Genomic DNA, 22,034 nt, shown 5'->3' with positions numbered 1-22,034 from the left:
CATACAGCATTTTAATCTTTATATTGGCGACACAAGTTTACTATGTACTCAGGCTAAAGTGCCCCCTGCTGGCATTAGGTTTTTGTATAAATACTGACGCGATCTGAGTATTAGCAAGCACATGTTTAACTTGACGATGATTTATATCAGAATATTTTAACGCTATCCATGACTGCCATACATGGCCATAAATATTTTATATTTTATGCATCACTTGTATAGATTTAATATTAATTAACTGAACCTGGTCGCTTACACAATATTTATATTTACAACAGATCTGAAGATGTCGATAAGCAAAAACCGGTCATAAAGTGTAAAGAAATCTCTGTGATCAAGGCGGACTTGCGAAAATAAAAGTGCTAAAAATAATCATTTCCTGTTGTGTTCTAACCACTCGTCTAACATAGCATGCCTTCGAATCCTACTTCTCGGAGCGCCAGACAACAATTCAAGCAATTCGTATTAACGACTTTTTATTACAGTAAGATAAATTACAATACTTAACTTTTGTGACTTTACAGTGGTGATGTCGCAAGCAGTGGGCGACATACAAATAACGAATGCCCTTCAGTAAATAAAATTCTATTACAAGTCCATTACAGTTCATAAGCCACTGCTGTAGACCTCGTAGACCGGCTATACTTCAACTCGAACTGTGGCGAGGAGGTGCGGCGCTTATATTCTCTTCGCCTAGATGCCGCTGCTGTTTCGGTGTCTTCCTAGAGAGGGGTCTGTTAGCGTACTGTTGGCTGACGACGTCTCACAGACCTCTCGGCTGTAACGTTGCTGGCTGTCGTGCCGGCGTTTGACGCTACGCCGGAACATTTCCAGTCAATCATCGGCTCAACAGGACCAGAGCACCCACTCCATTCCTTGTAGACACAGCCCACACCATTGTGGAAGCCACCACCAACTTGCACAGAGCTTCACTGACTACATAGGTCAATGGCTTCTTGGGGTGTGCGCCACACTTGAACCTACCATCAGCTCTTAGGAACTGAAATCGGGTCTCATCCGACGAGGCTACGGTTTTCCAATCATTTAGGGTCCAAACGATGTGGTCACTAGTGTGGTACCGATATTTCCGATGTCACAGCGTAGGTTGGCGCTACGAGAGCTGAAGATCTTCGCTGACCACAGCGCCCTCTAGCCGACACTGTGCAGCTCCACGAGCGCCGCTCCACTTTCGCCCAGATTATGAAAAGCAGACGACCGAGAACCATCGGTTTAGCTTTGCTTGCTATTGAGACTTTCTTATCTGGACTTTGTATTACACCTGCTTGCTCACCTGTACCAAAGATACGTATTCATTTATATATGTCCATGCACCAATGAAAACCTCTTTTATTTTACTTGCAGTACCGACGTGCCTTACCGCACCTGCTCCTACTCGCTTCCTTTCATTCGGCCTCTCTGTCAGTTGTCAGGAGCAGACCCACGCGCCGCCTTCCAGGCGGGATACAAAAACTAGACCAGGAGAGGGGCTGCAAGCGACGCCGTGCTGTTAGCAAAGGCACTCGTCTGCTGCCACAGCCCATTAACGCCAAATTTCGCCGCACTGTCCTAATGCTTAGGTCTGTCGCACGTCCCATATTGATTTCTGCGGTTATTTCACGCATCGTTGCATATCTGCCAGCACTGATAAATCTACGAAAACGCCATTGCTGTCTGTTGTTCAGTGAGCGCCATCGGCCATTGAGTTGCCCTTGGTGAGACGTAACGCCTGGCATTTGCTATTCTCAGCACACTCTTTACACGGTGGATCAATATTGAATTCAATAACGATTTCACAAATGGACTGTCCCATGCGTCTAGCTCCAACTACCATCCGCGCTCGAAGTCTGTTAATTGCCGTCGTATGACCAAAATCACGTCGGAAACCTTTTCACGTGCATTACCTGAGTTCAAATGACAGCTCAGCCAATGCGGTGCCTTTTTATATCTAGTGCGCGTGACGCTACTACCATCTATATGTGTGAATATCGCTATCCCGTCACATCAGTCTACAACTCACCAACTCGAAGTGTCTGTGACTGGCGATGAAAGCGGCACTCGGCTGATTCCGGCGGAGGTTCAAGTCCTCCCTAGGGCATAGGTGGGTGTGTGTGTTTGTCCTTAGGATAATTTAGGTTATGTAGTGTGTAAGCTTAGGGGCTGATGACCTTAGCAGTTACGTCCCATAAGATTTCACACACATCTGAGCATTTTGAACATTTGGAAGCAGCACTGCAACATTGTGATGAAGGACATCACATACATTCATGTCCGAGGCAGGATTCGAACCTGCAACCGTAGCGGTCGCTCGGTTCGAGACTCTAGCGCCTAGAACCGCACGGCCACTCCGACCGGCGAGAGAGAGATAGATAGAGAGAGAGAGAGAAAGAAAGAAAGAAAGAAAGAAGGTTGGGGATAAGTGCCGTCGGAGGAAGGGAATGACATTTTTTGGCGGTAGTTCCAATGAAAAAAGGACGAAGCAACTACTTTTGATATTCCGTGTTGCTCTCCTTTGTTCACAAGGAATACATGGTGAATTGTCGATTCGTACAGAAAGTACAAAAAATTTCAGATGAAAATTTCCTTAAAATTTTTTGCGCTTGGCCAACCATTTAGTCAAACGTCAAAGAGAGAGATTTCTCCATCCATAACAAACTATTACCAGGAGACGTCTTGACAAGCAGCCGCGAGGGAGACACCTTGATTCCCCTTGTACATCTATACGCCACAAGTCACATTATGGTGTGTGGTGGAGGGTACCTCGTGTACTACTGTCACTCCCTCCCCCTCGCCTCACTTTCCTGCTGTCGCAAATGTTGTGCCGTAAGAGATATACGTAGTAGGAAGCAATATAGAGTGTGTTTTGAAGAAGTGTTACATATTCCTATAGGAGATAGTATTGGTCAAAACCAGGAGAAAAGTTCCCGATGGCTTTCGAACTTCCACCATAATCGAATCCATCAACGTGTGGTGGCAAATATGAGGTAGCCAAGGAGGTGGAAACGTGGGTTCCACTATGCCAAGACTGCTTGGTAGCTATAGCAGGAAAACACAGTTCATTAGCAGGAGTACAAGATAAGAAAGTATTTATTACTTAACTTTGCTGCAGTCTATGATCAGTTGGTTGACAATTATGGAAGACGCGACTAGACTAAGCGTCTGTAGAATGACGTAATTTACAAGTCACAAATCTTGCAGTGACGAATTAATCTCTCGTAATCTGGAATGTAGAATCCGGTGAATTTTAAGACTAACTTGGAACGGAGCTACAAAGACTTGATAGCAGCAATGACCGAGCTGCAGACGATGACACTAACACCGGCGCTGGCTGACCACTGAGCGCGGCTACGAACTGTAGACTCGCACAACTGCACTACTCTCCTGCTGCATATGAAGAGGCCTAGCGGCGCCTCGCGGCGAACATAAGTACTGCCACTGGCTGTGTACTCTTTGGCTAGCACAGCCGTCCTTCTGTTTCGTTTATCGAGAGAATCGCATCCGGCGGATCGATCTCTCATGCGGCGGTATGGTCGGGTGACTGACGACATCACAGTTCCTATTGTGATATGTCTGGAACGCAATGCCTGTTGAGGTATGGGCAGTTCTATCCCCTCGTTACCATCAGTCTGTTACCTAGAACCAGACACTATAGGCAGCGCTGCGTGTGGTTAGCACTCACCGGGACACATCCGTCAGCCATTATTCACAGTGAACCACGCACTCTTTGACATATACCTGGTTTCGATGCGAACTGCGTCACATGCATTGCTCACGCGCAACTGTAACGTTTACACTCTGTCGATGGATTGGACGTACTCAAATATTTTTAAATATCCTTTTCAGAAATGATTACCATACACTACGTCAACTTATCAAATATGACCTCCACACTCTAGGTCAACTTAGCACATCTGCTGAGTAGAAGTAGCACATAGATGTCCTTTTTGCAAAGGACAGACAGTTCATGTGTAGTGTTACAGGAGGACGAAACTTCTACATAATGCGTTGGAATTAATTTCTAATCACATAATGAAGCCGGAGGCAACAGCTTGGAAATGAGCCCGTTCTAAACGGCATACATTCATGCACAACCAAACCATAATAAAATGAAAGGGAAAACACTAGAGTCTCCGGATCGCAGTAGGTATCACTGTTATTCCCTTGTTTTGGTGGCCGGCCGGAGTGGCCGTGCGGTTCTAGGCGCTACAGTCTGGAACCGAGCCACCGCTACGGTCGCAGGTTCGAATCCTGCCTCGGGCATGGATGTGTGTGATGTCCTTAGGTTAGTTAGGTTTAATTAGTTTTAAGTTCTAGGCGACTGATGACCGCAGAAGTTAAGTCGCATAGTGCGCAGAGCCATTTGGACCATTTGTTTTGGTGGCCTTGTGATTCATTTTACAATGACAGATTAGATTAAATTTGCCAATTCGTATCTGGTAAATAATTTGTTGGATAAAGAGAAAAGTAAAAATAGGACAATAGAAAAAATCTGAAGTCGAATATCATCTTTTGCGTGAAAATTGTGTTCACATCTGATCTGGCACGCCTGTTACTTGAACATGATGAAGGACGGATTGGGCCGGCCGAAGTGGCCGTGCGGTTAAAGGCGCTGCAGTCTGGAACCGCAAGACCGCTACGGTCGCAGGTTCGAATCCTGCCTCGGGCATGGATGTTTGTGATGTCCTTAGGTTAGTTAGGTTTAACTAGTTCTAAGTTCTAGGGGACTAATGACCTCAGCAGTTGAGTCCCATAGTGCTCAGAGCCATTTGAACCATTTTTTTTGAAAGGACGGATTGGTGAGGGGACGGGGAGTGAATTGTACTTATCAAATGCCTCTAAAAACGATTATATGATACGACTGATCGTGTTATTCTACATTTGGGTATATGTCGTCTTTCGAATATACACAGAATATAAACATGCTGAACCATAAATCAGTGATTAAAATAAATGAAAAGTACCAGTTTTCTTTTGTTCTACAATATTATTTTTATTGTGCTAACCGGTTTTCGGATTACAAGGCCATCTTCAGACATTTACTGAACATTATCACCAACGAAGTTACAATGTTTGCAAACAACTTTGAAATAGCAGTAACACGTCTAGACTGAAGCAGAAACATACAATAAGTAACATCTTTCACAGTGTGGTGGTAATGCAATGAAAAAGTAAAAAAATTGAACAGTAAATAAATAAAAATGGAGTAGACAAGAAAGAATTTAATACAAAATAGGAACAGCATGCCAACATAACAGTTTCTGTTAATAAACAAAGCTAATAAAATAAAATAAAATAAAATTAGTACTTGACAAGGCTACATCAGGAGTTATAAAACACGGAGAGTGATACACAAACCAGTTAAAAGAAGAAGCAGTTGTTAATGTAACTACAGAATACATAAGGAACTTAAGCAATATCAATCAGTTAAACTGAAATAAATGAATTCAGGAAAATGGAGGCGTTTGAGGGAAAATACCGGAAATGCAATCTTTGAGAGTGTGGTGGTACTGTATTTTAACATTAACACCTGTTGTAGTTGTCTCATGAAATATTGTTTGTATTTTACTTTGTTCATTTACGAGGTGCGGCTAGAAAAAAACCGGACTGATGCTGGAAAAAACATTTATTTACAATTATTTACAATTTCATGTTATCTCCTTCAATGTACTCTCCTCCTCGGTCTCTACACCGCTCCATACGAATTTTCCACTGTTCATAGCAATGCTGCAGATCATTTTCGGTAAGTCCATACATTACTTCCGTCGCTTTTTCTTTTACTGCTTCAACAGTCTCAAATCTAGTTCCTTTCAAAGCTGACTTGACTTTAGGGAAAAGAAAAAAGTCACAGGTGGCCAAATCAGATGAGTAGGGTGGATGATCTAAGATGGGAATGTTGTGTTTTGCCAAAAACGTCTTCACTGACAACGCACTGTGAGCTGGGGCATTGTCTTGGTGAAGGATCCATGACTTTTTTCTCCACAAATCGTTCCGTTTTCTCCGTACTCGCTCACGTAGGGTAGCCAGGACGCTAATGTAGCGTGCACAATCCCTTTGATGGCAAAAAAAACAATCATCATTGCCTTGAATTTCGATTTTGACATTCGTGCTTTTTTTTGTCGTGGAGAACCAGGAGTTTTCCAATGCATCGATTGGCGTTTAGTTTCGGGATCGTAAGTAAAAAACCACGATTCATCGCAAGTAATAACATTTTGTAAGAAGGTGGGATCACTTTCAATGTTTTCCAGGATGTCAGAACAAATCATTCTTCGGCATTCCTTCTGTTCAATTGTGAGACACTTTGGAACCATTTTTGAACACACTTTGTTCATGTTGAAACTTTCATGAAGAATCTGCCTAACACTTTCCTTGTCAACTCCTGTTAACTCAGACACTGCTCTGATTGTTAAACGGCGATCTTGTCGAACAATTTTACCGATTTTTTCAATGTTTGCATCAGTTTTTGCTGACAATGGTCTGCCAGTGCGAGTGTCATCACTGGTGTCTTCGCGGCCATCTTTAAATCGTTTAAACGACTCAAACACTTGTGTTCGCAATAAACAATCATCGCCGTACACTTGTTGTAACATTACAAACGTTTCACTTGCAGGTTTTCCTAGTTTGAAACAAAATTTGATGTTAACACGCTGTTCTTTCTGTACACTCAACATTTTCCGACGCACAGACAAAACGTCAACTACTTAAAACAGACGCCACGGGCAGACTGAGTGCAGAGGGCAGATGAAACTCGAGCAGTAGGCGGAGCGAGAGTCACGTGACAGGCCACGCGACTTTCAGCCTTATTGCATTCGTTTTATTGTTTCACCAGTACTAGTCCGGTTTTTTTCTAGCCACACCTCGTATTTAATGCCAACTGTTACATAGCCACAGTTTTGAATATAATGTTAATGTTAAAATGCAGTACCACCACACTCTCAAAGATTGCGTTTACTGTATGTTTCCTCAAACGCCTTCGTTTTCCTGTATTTTTTATTTCCGTTTATCTTACTGATATTGCTTAAGTTCCTTAAGTATTCTGTAGTTACATTAATATTTGTTTCTTCTTTTAATTGGTTTGTGAATCCCTCTCCATGACTTTTAGCTCCCGATGTAGACTTGTCAAGTACTAATTTTATTTCATTTTATTAGTTATTTTTATTAATAGAATCTGTAGTGTTGGCATGCTGTTCCTATTTTGTGTTAAAGTTTTTCCTGTCTACTCCATTTTTATTTATTTACTGTTGAATTTTTTACTTTTTCATTGCATTATCACCGCACTGTCAAAGATGTTAATGTATGTTTCTGCTTCAGTCTAGACGTGTTACTTCTCTTCCAATGTTTCTTGCAAACATTGTAACTTTTTTGGTGACAATACTCAGCAAATGTCTGAAGATGGCCTTGTAATCTGAAAACCGGTTAACACAATAAAAGTAATATTGTAGAACAAATATTCTGTTAACAGTGATTATAATTTATTTAAGATCTTAGTTTCACATGATGCCATGCGAGCAAAAACTCTGAAATACTACACCTAAGATCCTCACGAACGCTAAAATATGCGTTCTTCTATGCAAACTTATAAGATGCCAGCGCCACCATGGACAGATCATACTCATGAAACATTAATACCATATTCTAAAAGTAAGTGTACAGCCAAAATTTCGCGTTTTTGAACGACTTCCAGAACACCTCATTGCTCTGCGGAGCTTGGTAACCAAGTGGCAGCAGTATGATATCCTTTGAAAATGATCATTTCTACGTCACCTAGGGACACTTGAAGGCTTTTCGTACGGTCCTGGATTCAGTTTCGCGACATTACCCTTCTAAATTATCCGATGCATCTACACTCCTGGAAATGGAAAAAAGAACACATTGACACCGGTGTGTCAGACCCACCATACTTGCTCCGGACACTGCGAGAGGGCTGTACAAGCAACGATCACACGCACGGCACAGCGGACACACCAGGAACCGCGGTGTTGGCCGTCGAATGGCGCTAGCTGCGCAGCATTTGTGCACCGCCGCCGTCAGTGTCAGCCAGTTTGCCGTGGCATACGGAGCTCCATCGCAGTCTTTAACACTGGTAGCATGCCGCAACAGCGTGGACGTGAACCGTATGTGCAGTTGACGGACTTTGAGCGAGGGCGTATAGTGGGCATGCGGGAGGCCGGGTGGACGTACCGCCGAATTGCTCAACACGTGGGGCGTGAGGTCTCCACAGTACATCGATGTTGTCGCCAGTGGTCGGCGGAAGGTGCACATGCCCGTCGACCTGGGACCGGACTGCAGCGACGCACGGATGCACGCCAAGACCGTAGGATCCTACGCAGTGCCGTAGGGGACCGCACCGCCACTTCCCAGCAAATTAGGGACACTGTTGCTCCTGGGGTATCGGCGAGGACCATTCGCAACCGTCTCCATGAAGTTGGGCTACGGTCCCGCACACCGTTAGGCCGTCTTCCGCTCACGCCCCAACATATTGCAGCCCGCCTCCAGTGGTGTCGCGACAGGCGTGAATGGAGGGACGAATGGAGACGGATCGTCTTCAGCTATGAGAGTCGCCTCTGCCTAGGTGCCAATGATGGTCGTATGCGTGTTTGGCGCCGTGCAGGTGAGCGCCACAATCAGGACTGCATACGACCGAGGCACACAGGGCCAACACCCGGCATCATGGTGTGGAGAGCGATCTCCTACACTGGCCGTACACCACTGGTGATCGTCGAGGGGACACTGAATAGTGCACGGTACATCCAAACCGTCATCGAACCCATCGTTCTACCATTCCTAGACCGGCAAGGGAACTTGCTGTTCCAACAGGACAATGCACGTCCGCATGTATCCCGTGCCACCCAACGTGCTCTAGAAGGTGTAAGTCAACTACCCTGGCCAGCAAGATCTCCGGATCTGTCCCCCATTGAGCATGTTTGGGACTGGATGAAGCGTCGTCTCACGCGGTCTGCACGTCCAGCACGAACGCTGGTCCAACTGAGGCGCCAGGTGGAAATGGCATGGCAAGCCGTTCCACAGGACTACATCCAGCATCTCTACGATCGTCTCCATGGGAGAATAGCAGCCTGCATTGCTGCGAAAGGTGGATATACACTGTACTAGTGCCGACATTGTGCATGCTCTGTTGCCTGTGTCTATGTGCCTGTGGTTCTGTCAGTGTGATCATGTGATGTATCTGACCCCAGGAATGTGTCAATAAAGTTTCCCCTTCCTGGGACAATGAATTCACGGTGTTCTTATTTCAATTTCCAGGAGTGTATATATGAATTAGAGCTCGGAAATATCTACATGTTTCCTGTTGGTTGCAATGCTAAGGAAACTACAGTGAACTGCGGTTTACCTTTTACTGGTTGCCAGCCACGAGAAACCATTCTTAGGATAGGTATATACTCACATAAAATGTGGCCGCCACTTCTTGTGCAGCAGAACAAGAACTGAACGTATGTGCTGCATGACCCCGAAATGAGATACAGGTGTTATAACTGCACTTATATTATCGTGTGGTTGTCTGGATCACGACAATTTTATTAATACCCTGACTAGTTTCAGACATTGCCAATCTTCAAAAGGACATGAAATAGATTGGTTGAAAAAAGCGCAGCGGACTTGTCTGTACATATCATTAGGCAAATAATGCTGCCGAAAGGTGTCAGGCAATTAATAATATATTTTTTGTCCTGAAAAATATAAATCTGTGTGATATAAATTTCAACAATTACTACGAATCCCTCTTAATTGTAGACTGTACAGAAATATATGAGAAGTTTCGCATCATTTGAGAATGAGGGGTGACTTTATTTTGAGCCTAAAATCATCATACGTAAGACGGATTGGCATTTTACGTCCGCACTGATTTGAACTCATGGCTTGGTGAAATACATGTTTTAGTAAGCATTCTTTTGTTGAACGCCTCTCTCTCTCTCTCTCTCTCTCTCTCTCTATCTATCTCCCTCCATTGTTTCCGGCCACCACCACAAAATACCCACAACGTAAGGAACGGTATTGTTTGTGCGGATTAAAGCACCGAAAATGAAGTGCACAAAATGTTTTTTGTAAAACACGGTACAAAGACGTAATTGATAGACAAACAAGCGGATGGATAAAGCAGTACCTCAAAGGGGTCGCAACAGTGGTTAAGAACGGCAGGCTTTGATTAAAAACAGAACACCGCTAGCAATATTTAATATATCGGGCTTTGAACACGCAATAAGCCACCCGTATTGGAAAAAAGTCCACGAGTAATGTATGGTCACAGGCTTTCGCGACTGCGGTTGCTTTGAGTAAAGATGTTGTCACAACGTAAAATACCAACAGCATACACCGTTTCAGTTATGCGCTGAAAGCGACATTCTACGTAATCGCTATTGGCTACTTTCCTTCTCCATTGTCTACTCGCTGTCCATTTTCCAGATAACAGATTGTTACCACACGTTTACACACAAACTATTTCGGTTTAATATACCACCACTTGCGGACTTCAAGAAGAGACGTAAATTTAGATAATGCGGAGATCATAATGGAGAGATGTATGATGTGAATTACCACGAAGAACAAAGGTATAAACAATTAGATCATAAAACAGGGTGAAGTGGAAGATGTAATTAACACAGCAATGAAAATAATATGGTGTTTGCAGCATTTGTACCTAGGCGATGGTAGAGAGACCAGACAAGTTCTTTGCGGGTTCCAAGAGGTAAGAAAATACCAAGGCGAAGATCGGTTGGGAGTGAGTAGATGGTATCAGAAAAAGTACAGGAAGAAAAATTAGGGTTTAATATCCAGTCAACGACCATGATACTACAGACCGACGAGAAGTTACGCTTGAGGAAAGGATATAAAAGGCATGACGGCCTGTGAGGAAAGTTGAGAAGAAGTGTGTGTGTGAAATCTTATGGGACTTAACTGCTAAGGTCATCAGTCCCTAAGCTTACACACTACTTAACCTAAATTATCCTACGGACAAACACACAAACCCATGCCCGAGGGAGGACTCGAATCTCCGCCGGGACCAGCCGAAAAGTCCAAGACTGTAGCGCCGCAGACCGCTCGGCTAATCCCGCGCGGCAGTTGAGAAGAAGTCAAACGTGGAATCGAAGAACTTGAGATTTCGTGGAAATTAGGTGTAAGGCTCTCGGATTAAACAGAGTGTAAAGCAGGGATGCCACCTTTCATCCCTATTGTTCAATAAAAGGTGTACCGGTATGAAATGAGCGTTAAGATACAAATGTGTCGATAGGGAACATTTCTTGTGAACGAGCCTTAATTTTTTTTGTTTGGTTGGTATGACATCTGTCAAAGAAATTTAGTATACATCAAGTCATGGAACAAACAACATCATATGTTTTCATCCTGTTAACAATGTCGAATTTTGTACCAGAAAGTGATGATTTGCGGAAAGCATTAATTTTTTGTTTTCATTTGAAAAAAAAAGGGCTGCAGAGTCGCATCGAATGCTTGTCGAGGCATATGGTGATGATGCTCTATCAGAAGGAACATGCAAAAGATGGTTTCAACGGTTCAGAAATAATGATTTTGATGTAAGAAATGAAGAACGTGGAAGGCCACCAAAAAAGTTCGAAGACGCCAAATTGCAAGCAATATTGGATGAAGATGATACTTTGAGTCAGAAGCAAATGGCAGTAATGCTAAATGTTGTACAAAAAAGAATTTCTGACCATTTTAAAACTATGGGAAAGATGCAAAAGTGTGGAAAATGGGCGCCACATCAATTGAATGAACGACAGATGGAAAACCCAAAAACCATTTGTCAAATTTTGCTTCAAAGACATGAAAGAAAATCAATTTTGCATCGAATTGTTACTGGCTACGAAAAATTAATTTATTTTAAGAATCCTAAACGGGAAAAATCATGGGTTCAACATCGACTGGAAAACCAGATCGATTCGGCAAGAAGACAATGCTCTATGTTTTGTGGGATCATTAAGGTGTGGTGTATCATGAGCTTCTAAAACCTGGGGACACTGTGAATACTAATCGCAACAGACAACAAATGATCAATTTGAACTATCCATTCATCGAAAAAAGACCACAATGGGCCAGAAGACATGGCAGAGTAATTTTTTTACACGACAATGTACCTGCACACAAAACAAAACTGCTACCCCACCCGCCGTATTCACCAGACTTGGCCCCTTCCGACTACCATTTGTTTTCATCAGTGGGACACGCATTGGCTGAGGAACACTTCGATTCCTACGAAGAAGTCGAAAATTGGGTGTCTGATTGGTTTGCTTCAAAAGACGAACATTTCTATTGCCAGAAAGTTGGTCAAAGTGTATGGAAAGCAATGGTCAGTACTTTGATTAAAATATTTCTACTTTTCAATTCAAAATCATTTTCACAAAAAAACGCTCATTTCATACCGGTACACCTAGTATATACACCGAAGAAGCAATGACGGAAATAAAAGAAAAGTTCGAGAGTGGTATTGAAATTCAGGGTGAAATGATAAGATTCGCTAATGATATTACTACACTCAGCGAAAGCGGAGAAGAACTATAGCATATGCTGAATAAATTGTATAATCTAATGATTACAGAATATGAACTGAGAGTAAACAGGAAAAATTCCAAACAAATGAGAAGTAGCAGAAGTGAGTGCAGCGAGAAACTTAACAGCAAAGTTGATGATCAGCAAGTAGACGAAGTTAAGGAATTCTGCTACCTTGGAAGCAACATAATTCATCGCGGACGAAGCAAGGATGGCATGAAAAGCAGACTAGAACAGACAAATGGGCCATTCCCCACCAATAGGAATGTACTGATATCAAAGATAGACCTTAATCTGAGGCAGAAATTTCTAAGTATGCACTGTGGGAAAACCGGAATAGAAGAGACTAGAAGCATTTGAGATGTGATGCTACAGAAGAATATTGAAAATTGAGTGGACTGATAAGATAAAGAATGAGGAGGAGGGTTTCCGTAGAATCGCGAAGAAAGGAATAAATGGAAGACACTGACAAGAATAAGGGACAAAATGATGAGACATGTATTAATAAATTTGGCAATAAATTTCTATTGTGTTTTATTTTTGTTGCAACGTAACTTCGTCTAGTTTAATTTCCCCAATTTTGATGGTCAGTTTGTCGATAATCTCATTTCCGTTACTCTTAATTACTTTTGTCTTTCTCTGGTAAACTCTTTGTTCATACTTGAGCCGTGTGGTGCTCTCATTGATGTCGTTCATAGCTTGGCATCCTGTAATAGCGATAGTGGCGTCTCGTTTTCTTAGTGTGTTCACTGGCGCCACTACGTTTGCTCGCGTTGTCTGTGCATGAGTAGCAGCACCAGCGCTTATCGATAGCGCGTACTGGGGTACCATCTTTGGAGCGGCGTCTAGTAAATCCGGGTCGTCGTTTGTCGAGCGAGTTGAGTTGGGACGGAGCAGCAGTGAGGTCTGGACAGCCAGTACTCGCCCGACCGCTGGCGACTTATATGCACTGTCCGACGGAAGGATGTGGGCGCGAGAGTGCACGACCACGTCAAGGACCGGATTCAGCGAGTTTTAGTTGAATGGAGCATGATATTCGGGTAGTGCAACTTTCACCTATGTCTGTGTGTGTGTGTGTGTGTGTGTGTGTGTGTGTGTGCGCGCGCGCGCGCCCTTCGAAGTGACCTCATGGCAATAAGTTGTCAGTCGACGATTTATACTGGGCTCTTTCCCGTGCCTGACTTGAGTGGGGATGACCATTGGTTGGTCGTTCGGTCGGTCGTCGCAGCGAACGACATGTATTTGGTCTTCCGACCGCTTCTGACTTCTCTGTGTTTGTGCCGACCCAGAATCTACTATTTAGGAATCAACATGAATTCCGGAAACAGCGATCGTGTGAGACCCAACTCGCTTTATTTGTTCATGAGACCCAGAAAATATTAGATACAGGCTCCCAGGTAGATGCTATTTTTCTTGACTTCCGGAAGGCGTTCGATACAGTTCCGCACTGTCGCCTGGTAAACAAAGTAAGAGCCTACGGAATATCAGACCAGCTGTGTGGCTGGATTGAAGAGTTTTTAGCAAACAGAACACAGCATGTTGTTATCAATGGAGAAACGTCTACAGACGTTAAAGTAACCTCTGGCGTGCCACAGGGGAGTGTTATGGGACCGTTGCTTTTCACAATATATATAAATGACCTAGTAGATAGTGTCGGAAGTTCCATGCGGCTTTTCGCGGATGATGCTGTAGTATACAGAGAAGTTGCAGCATTAGAAAGTTGTAGCGAAATGCAGGAAGATCTGCAGCGGATAGGCACTTGGTGCAGGGAGTGGCAACTGTCCCTTAACATAGACAAATGTAATGTATTGCGAATACGTAGAAAGAAGGATCCTTTATTGTATGATTATATGATAGCGGAACAAACAGTGGTAGCAGTTACTTCCGTAAAATATCTGGGAGTATGCGTGCGGAACGATTTGAAGTGGAATGATCATATAAAATTAATTGTTGGTAAGGCGGGTGACAGGTTGAGATTCATTGGGAGAGTGCTTAGAAAATGTAGTCCATCAACAAAGGAGGTGGCTTACAAAACACTCGTTCGACCTGTACTTGAGTATTGCTCATCAGTGTGGGATCCGTACCAGATCGGTTTGACGGAGGAGATAGAGAAGATCCAAAGAAGAGCGGCGCGTTTCGTCACAGGGTTATTTGGTAACCGTGATAGCGTTACGGAGATGTTTAATAAACTCAAGTGGCAGACTCTGCAAGAGAGGCGCTCTGCATCGCGGTGTAGATTTCTCGCCAGGTTTCGAGAGCGTGCGTTTCTGGATGCGGTATCGAATATATTGCTTCCCCCTACTTATACCTCCCGAGGAGATCACGAATGTAAAATTAGAGAGATTCGAGCGCGCACGGAGGCTTTCAGACAGTCGTTCTTCCCGCGAACCATACGCGAGTGGAACAGGAAAGGGAGGTAATGACAGTGGCACGTAAAGTGCCCTCCGCCACACACCGTTGGGTGGCTTGCGGAGTATAAATGTAGATGTAGATGTAGATGTAGATGATTCGTCCATGTTGTTTCACAGTGACTGGTTTTAGTATTGTGAGTTGTTGGCGGAATTGTTTTCCTGGGTCCGTGTGTATCTTGTGGTTTTGAATGAGCAGTTATTTTAATGCTGTCTGCGTACTGGATTAGGTGAGGAGAAGGCGAACGGACACCAGGTCGGTTGGGGGCGCAGCAGCGAGCACGTTTGTGCAGCTCGAGGGCAAGCCGGGGTCTCTGGCGACGTGCTGCCATTACCAGATCGAGGAGGGGTAGCTGCGGGAGCGACGACTTCGTTGCACACCCAACCCTAGACGTTTAAGTTGAGTAAAGAGTAAACTACTAATGTAGCCTCGACTATTCTGAGATCTCGCCTTTGGTCGGAGGTTTGTTGCTCCCAGGGCCGCTGAGCCTGGCGGCAACGAGTGAAGTGTTTCGAGGCGGTGAAATATTGCTGGCGTCTTTCTCTAATTGTTATTCATCATTGAATTTAGTATTATTCTTATTAGTGAATTGCAACCACCGGTATTTTCTGCCTTGCGGCTGCTAACACCCCAGTTACCTGCCCTGGAGGTTAACGTACGTTTCTGGCAGTGTACCTTTCCTCGTCGTGTTAATGCTGTCCGACACTGCGTGTAGTTCGACAGCCTCTTGTATTGTACTGTGCATATTTCTTTATGGAGGTCTACCTTAGTTCTAGTGTTTCCTTCGGCCTTGGGTGTTTTCTGAAGACGCAGTGCTGTGTCTCTTCGCCCTTGCCTAAAGATATTCCATCGTTGTACCGGTGATCGGACGTTAGGGGGATTGGTTAGCCGGTCGGTCGGCGCTTAAGCTGCCCCTAGTTTGAGTTGCCATCCTGATACGTGAGCACAACTCTTGGCTGCCTGTCTCATCTTACGTTATCTTTGAGTTACCTTCCCAGGCGGACTCTTGGAACACTTGCTGAGAACTGCTTGTTCTCATTCCTTAGATTGTGATGTTTGTTTTAACCATATTTGTAATTTTCTAATTATTGTTGGTGTGGCCTTCAGCCGAACAATAATTTCACTTCTTTGGTGATAAGGCCTTCAGCCGTGTTACAGTAAGTTTTTTTTTTAAAGCAAACTTGTTTTAAAAGCAAGGTATTTATTTTAAAAGTGCTATTTGGAATTGCTTTTCTGACTTTTAATTCAGGCCTTCAGCTGTTTGTTTTTTGTAACTGTTTGTGGCTTTCAGACGAGTGATAATTTCACTTGTATAATAAGGCCCTCAGCTGTGTTACAGTTTGTTTTAAAACGAATATTTATCTCAATATGTATTATTTGGAATTGTTCTTCTGACTTCTAATTCAGACCTTCAGCCGTTTGTTGTTTGAGGTTATTGTTGGTGGCCTTCGGCCCTAAAATTGTGGATTTTTGTTTGTTTGTGAAGACCTTCAGCTGTCATACAGTAAATTGTGTTTTTTAATAGATTGTTTTATAATTTTAATTTCTTTAGATAAATTTTAGGTATTTGTTGTGCAACCGAGAGTAACTTATTACGGCCCCACCCACAACCGTCACCTTACCCTGCCCCATCCTGAGAAACCAGCTCTCAATACTCTGTTCACATTAGACTCCTCATTCCGTTCGACAGCTTCTGCAATTCTTCCTGAGTTTCACTGTGATCAACGAATCTTATTATTGGTGTTCTTCTACCGTGAATTTTATTCCTATTCCTGAACCTTGCTTTTATTTCCGTCCTTGCTTCTCCGATATCTAACCTGAAAAGTAGAGCGAAAGATTATATCCTAATCTTAAACACTTAGTAATACGAGCGTTCCCTTCTTGGTCTTTTATTCGCATTTTTCGGTCTTGTATTTTATCCATCTGTCCTCATACGTTTCGCCTACTTCTCAGAGAATTCAGAACATTTTACTTTGGCGTACGCTTTTTGTCAATCGACAAATCCTAAGAATTTGTCTTGATTTTTCTCAAGTCTTTCTTCCTTTCTCAAGCTCAACGTCGGAACTGCTTGTCTGGTACCTTTACCTTTCTTGAAGTGATATCTACATCTACATTTACACTCCGCAAGCCACCCAACGGTGTGTAGCGGAGGACAATTTACGTACCACTGTCATTACCTCCCTTTCCTGTTCCACTCGCGTATGGTTCGCGGGAAGAACGACTGCCGGAAAGCCTCCGTGCGCGCTCGAATCTCTCTAATTTTACATTTGTGATCTCCTAGGGAGGTATAAGTAGGGGGAAGCAATATATTCGATACCTCATCCAGAAACGCACCCTTTCGAAACCTGGACATCAAACTACACCGCGATGCAGAGCGCCTCTCTTGCAGAGTTTGCCACTTGAGTTTGCTAAACATCACCGTAAAGCTATCACGGTTACCAAATAACCCTGTGACGAAACGCGCCGCTCTTCTTTGGATCTTCTCTATCTCCTCCGTCAACCCGACCTGGTACGGATCCCACACTGATGAGCAGTACTCAAGTGTAGGTCGAATGACTGTTTTGCAAGCCACCTCCTTTGTCGATGGACTATATTTTCTAAGGACTCTCCCAATGAATCTCAACCTGGTACCCGCCTTACCAACAATTAATTTTATATGATCATTCCACTTCAAATCGTTCCGCACGCATACTCCTAGATATTTTACAGAAGTAACTGCAACCAGTGTTTGTTCCGCTATCATATAATCATACAATAAAGGATCCTTCTTTCTGTGTATTCGCAATACATTACATTTGTCTATGTTAAGGGTCACTTGCCACTCCCTACACCAAGTGTCTATCAGCTGCAGATCTTTCTGCATTTCGCTGCAACTTTCTAATGCTGCAGCTTTTCTGTATACTACAGCATCATCCGCGAAAAGCCGCATGGAACTTCCGACACTATCTACTAGGTCATTTATATATATTGTGAAAAGCAATGGTCCCATAACACTCCCCTGTGGCACGCCAGAGATTACTTTAACGTCTGTAGACGTCTCTCCATTGAGAACAACGTGCTGTGTTCTGTTTGCTAAAAACTCTTCAATCCAGCCACAGAGCTGGTCTGATATTCCGTAGGCTCGTACTTTGTTTATCAGGCGACAGTGCGGAACTGTATCGAACGCCTTCCGGAAGTCAAGGAAAATAGCATCTACCTGGGAGCCTATGTCTAATATTTTCTGGGTCTCATGAACAAATTACAGCGTGTTGGATCTCACACGATCGCTGTTTCCGGAATCCATGTTGATTCCTACAAAGTAGATTCTGGGTTTCCAGAAATGACATGATACGCGAGCAAAAAACATGTTCTAAAATTCTACAACAGATCGATGTCAGATATATAGGCCTATAGTTTTGCGCATCTACTCGACGACCCTTCTTGAAAACTGGAATTACCTGTGCTCTTTTCCAATCATTTGGAACCTTCCGTGCGGTACACGGCTGTTAGAAGGGGGGCAAGTTCTTTCGCGTACTCTGTGTAGAATCGAATTGGTATGCTGACAGCCATATCACATATTCTCAATTTTAATTTTCATTCTTCTGTGTATTATTCAGCAATGAGTACCAGATGGCTATTAATTGTGATACTGCCTACAGGAAAATTAAAGAGACCTTTGGAGAAAAGACAACCACTTGCATGAATATCAAGAGCTCAGATGGAAACCCAGTTCTAAGCAAAGAAGGGAAAGCAGAAAGGTAGAAGGAGTATATAGAGGTTCTATACAAAGGTGATGTACTTGAGGACAATATTATGGAAATGGAAGAGGATGTGGATGAAGATGAACTGGGAGATACGATACTGCGTGAAGAGTTTGACAGAGCACTGAAAGACCTGAGTCGAAACAAGGCCCCGGGAGTAGACAACATTCCATTAGAACTACTGACGGACTTGGGAGAGCCGATCCTGACAAAACTCTACTACCTGGTGAGCATGATGTATGAGACAGGCGAAAGACCCTCAGACTTAAAGAGGAATATAATAATTCCAATCCCAAAGAAAGCAGGTGTTGACAGATGTGAAAATTACCGAACTATCAGTTTAATAAGTCACAGCTGCAAAATACTAACGCGAATTCTTTAAAGGCGAGTGGAAAAACTGGTAGAAGCCGACCTCGGGGAAGATCAGTTTGGATTCCATAGAATTAATGGAACACGTGAGGCAGTACTGACCTTATGACATAACTTAGAAGAAAGATTAAGGAAAGGCAAACCTACGTATCTAGCATTTGTAGACTTAGAGAAAGCTTTCGACAATGTTGACTGGAACACTCTCTTTCAAATTCTGAAGGTGGCAGGGGTAAAATACAGGGAGCGAAAGGCTATTTACAATTTGTACAGAAACCAGATGGCAGTTATAAGAATCGAGGGGCATGAAAGGGAAGCAGTGGTTAGGAAGGGAGCGTGACAGTGTTTTAGCCTCTCCCCGATGTTATTCAACCTGTATATTGAGCAAACAGTAAAGGAAACAAAAGAAAAATTCGGAGTTGGTATTAAAATCCATGGAGTAGAAATAAAAACTTTGTGATTCGCGGATGACATTGTAATTCTGTCAGAGACAGCAAAGGACTTGGAAGAGCAGTTGAATGCAATGGACAGTGTCATGAATGGAGGATACAAGATGAACATCAACAAAATCAAAACGAAAATAATGGAATGTAGTCGAATTATGTCGGGTGATGCTGAGGGAATTAGATTAGGAAATGAGACACTTAAAGTTGTAAAGGAGTTTTGCTATTTGGGGAGTAAAATAACTGATGATGGTCGAAGTAGAGAGGATATAAAATGTAGACTGGCAATGGCAAGGAAAGCGTTTCTGAAGAAGAGAAATTTGTTAATATCGAATATTGATTTAAGTGTCAGGAAGTGTTTTCTGAAAGTATTTGTATGGAGTGTAGCCATGAATGGAAGTGAAACATGGACGATAAATTGTTTGGACAAGAAGAGAATAGAAGCTTTCGAAATGTGGTGCTACAGAATAATTCTGAAGATTAGATGGGTAGATCACATAACTAATGAGGAGATATTGAATAGAATTGGGGGGAAGAGGAGTTTGTGGCACAGCTTGACAAGAAGAAGGGACCGGTTGGTTGGACTTGTTCTGAGGCATCAGGGAATCACAAATTTAGCATTGGAGGGTAGCGTGGAGGGTAAAAATCGTAGAGGGAGACCAAGAGATGAATACAGTAAGCAGATTCAGAAGGATTTAGGTTGCAGTAACTACTGGGAGATGAAGAAGCTTGCACAGGATAGAGTAGCATGGAGAGCTGCATCAAACCAGTCTCAGGACTGAAGACCACAACAACAACAATAATTGTGACGAATATGGCGATCAAATATGTTTGAGCTATAGTGGTTTAGAGGAGTCTCGTGTACTCCAAAGTAGCCAACCAGCGCGCCAAGTAACAGCACCGCGGAAAGTGCTACGTTGGGCGGAAGAAGCAGCTCCCAATAAAGACAGCGTGGAGGCCGAGACTATGTTGGGCAGTCCACGGACGCACCCTCGCGGCCGTCGGCCCACGCACTGCATCCGTGGGCCATAATGAGACGGCCAGCTAGGACGCTGCGCCCTCCTTCTTGGGCACGAGCGCGTGCCTGACAGCGACGAAGACGGATGGCGGGCAAAACTGCGAGGGCGGCGGGTGGACCGAGGCAGCGGCGGCGGCAGAGCGCCGATCGCTCGGGCGCCACTCGACTGGATTACGCCGTCGCGCGCCGCGGGGCAGCCACGTAAATATTGGCAGCGCCGATGTTCTCGTCTCAGGTGCGGCGAGACACGTCAGTATACGGCAGCAGTTGCCGCGACACGCGTCTCGCTGCGGCGCAGAAAGGTTTAGGGGAAGGTAAAGAATACACGTAAAATGTGCCACTTGCACTAAAGATGACAAATATGAATAAAAACACTGAAACACAGACAAAAAAAAGACACCAACCACGGGCTCCGTACAAACTTAATGAAATGATCGTATGACATTAGTGGCCAGGACACCCATCTGGAGTAATTCAGCCGCTTACTGCGAGTCTTTTTATTTGGTACCACTGCGGCGGCGCGGTTCTTTCGGTCCCTTTACGACGAACCTGCACCTACCTGTGAACATTGTCTCAGCAGATCATCAGTAGGAAAGCCGAGTGAAACCTACTGTACTTCGACGTGAACCAGGCTGCAATTTAAGTCACTAATCTACGTTTCGGGAGAAACACGAAATGAAAGTTTGGAAATTTTGTCCTCAATTAATATATTCTGAAACTTAGGTGAACAACTATCACTGCCAAGCCCGTGCTAGTCTTAACACAGTCACTCACAATCCCTTTCACTCACGTTAGCAAGTTTATGGTGTTGCATTTCCCGAAAACGTAATAGCTACAAAAATACAGATTGTTTTTTATTGGCAATGCTCGCCAAATATTAAGTCTGTCGGTACCAAATGCAGTCACAGTTTTTTATCCACCGATCTGCTCAATACGCCACGCGGAATATATGTTTTTTCTTGTCACAAAATTAACTTAAAAATTCCGAAATTTCTACACACACATCGGAATAATTATGCCGTCACTTTCCAACACTTTTGATGTATGAAACACTGCTAGATCCGGCAACTTATCGTTTCCATCGGAACTACTAACATACACTACCGATCTGTTTCATGGCTAGGCTTCGACTATTCTCTACAATTCTCTAAGTCTTCTCTACCAGCAGAGAAAGGCGCGCGAAGAATATTGCTTTACCATTGGTCAGTTTACTTAACAGCCAATAGCAAAACAACATAAACTGTAAACCTACCGACTGCACTTTTTACCGGCGTAATTATTTAATATGCTGAAATTTGCTTATGCATAAAGTTATTTACTATTGTTATTTATACCTGAATTAACTTTCTCTATACCATAAACTTTCTTTACAAATATATTCTACAAAAATACCCTTTATCCATATCCATACTTCTTCGAAATGTTCCAACACTAAATCCTGCTACACAACTCGTTAAACAATTATCTTCATATTAACCTTAAACCACACTCACGCATCATTCATACTGCTAACACACATTTATAACATTTTACCTACACAAAAAG

The 22,034-nt window shown here is 43.4% G+C and overlaps 1 protein-coding gene across 1 annotated transcript in view; it reads left to right on the top strand.

The window, feature by feature from the left end:
- The window catches only part of LOC126416899 (orexin/Hypocretin receptor type 1-like), a 307,704-nt gene extending 300,175 nt beyond the window's left edge, over positions 1 to 7,529 (top strand). The window contains exon 3 of the mRNA XM_050084782.1: positions 7,476 to 7,529. Within this exon, the coding sequence (XP_049940739.1) occupies positions 7,476 to 7,529 (54 nt within the window). The remainder of the gene's footprint in view (positions 1 to 7,475) is intronic.
- Positions 7,530 to 22,034: the final 14,505 nt, after the last annotated feature.

The sequence above is a fragment of the Schistocerca serialis genome, chromosome 8 (assembly GCF_023864345.2).
Source record: "Schistocerca serialis cubense isolate TAMUIC-IGC-003099 chromosome 8, iqSchSeri2.2, whole genome shotgun sequence".
Taxonomy (NCBI): domain Eukaryota; kingdom Metazoa; phylum Arthropoda; class Insecta; order Orthoptera; family Acrididae; genus Schistocerca; species Schistocerca serialis.
Note: the sequence above shows the minus strand (reverse complement) of the source record. Positions and strands in the feature narration are given on the sequence as shown.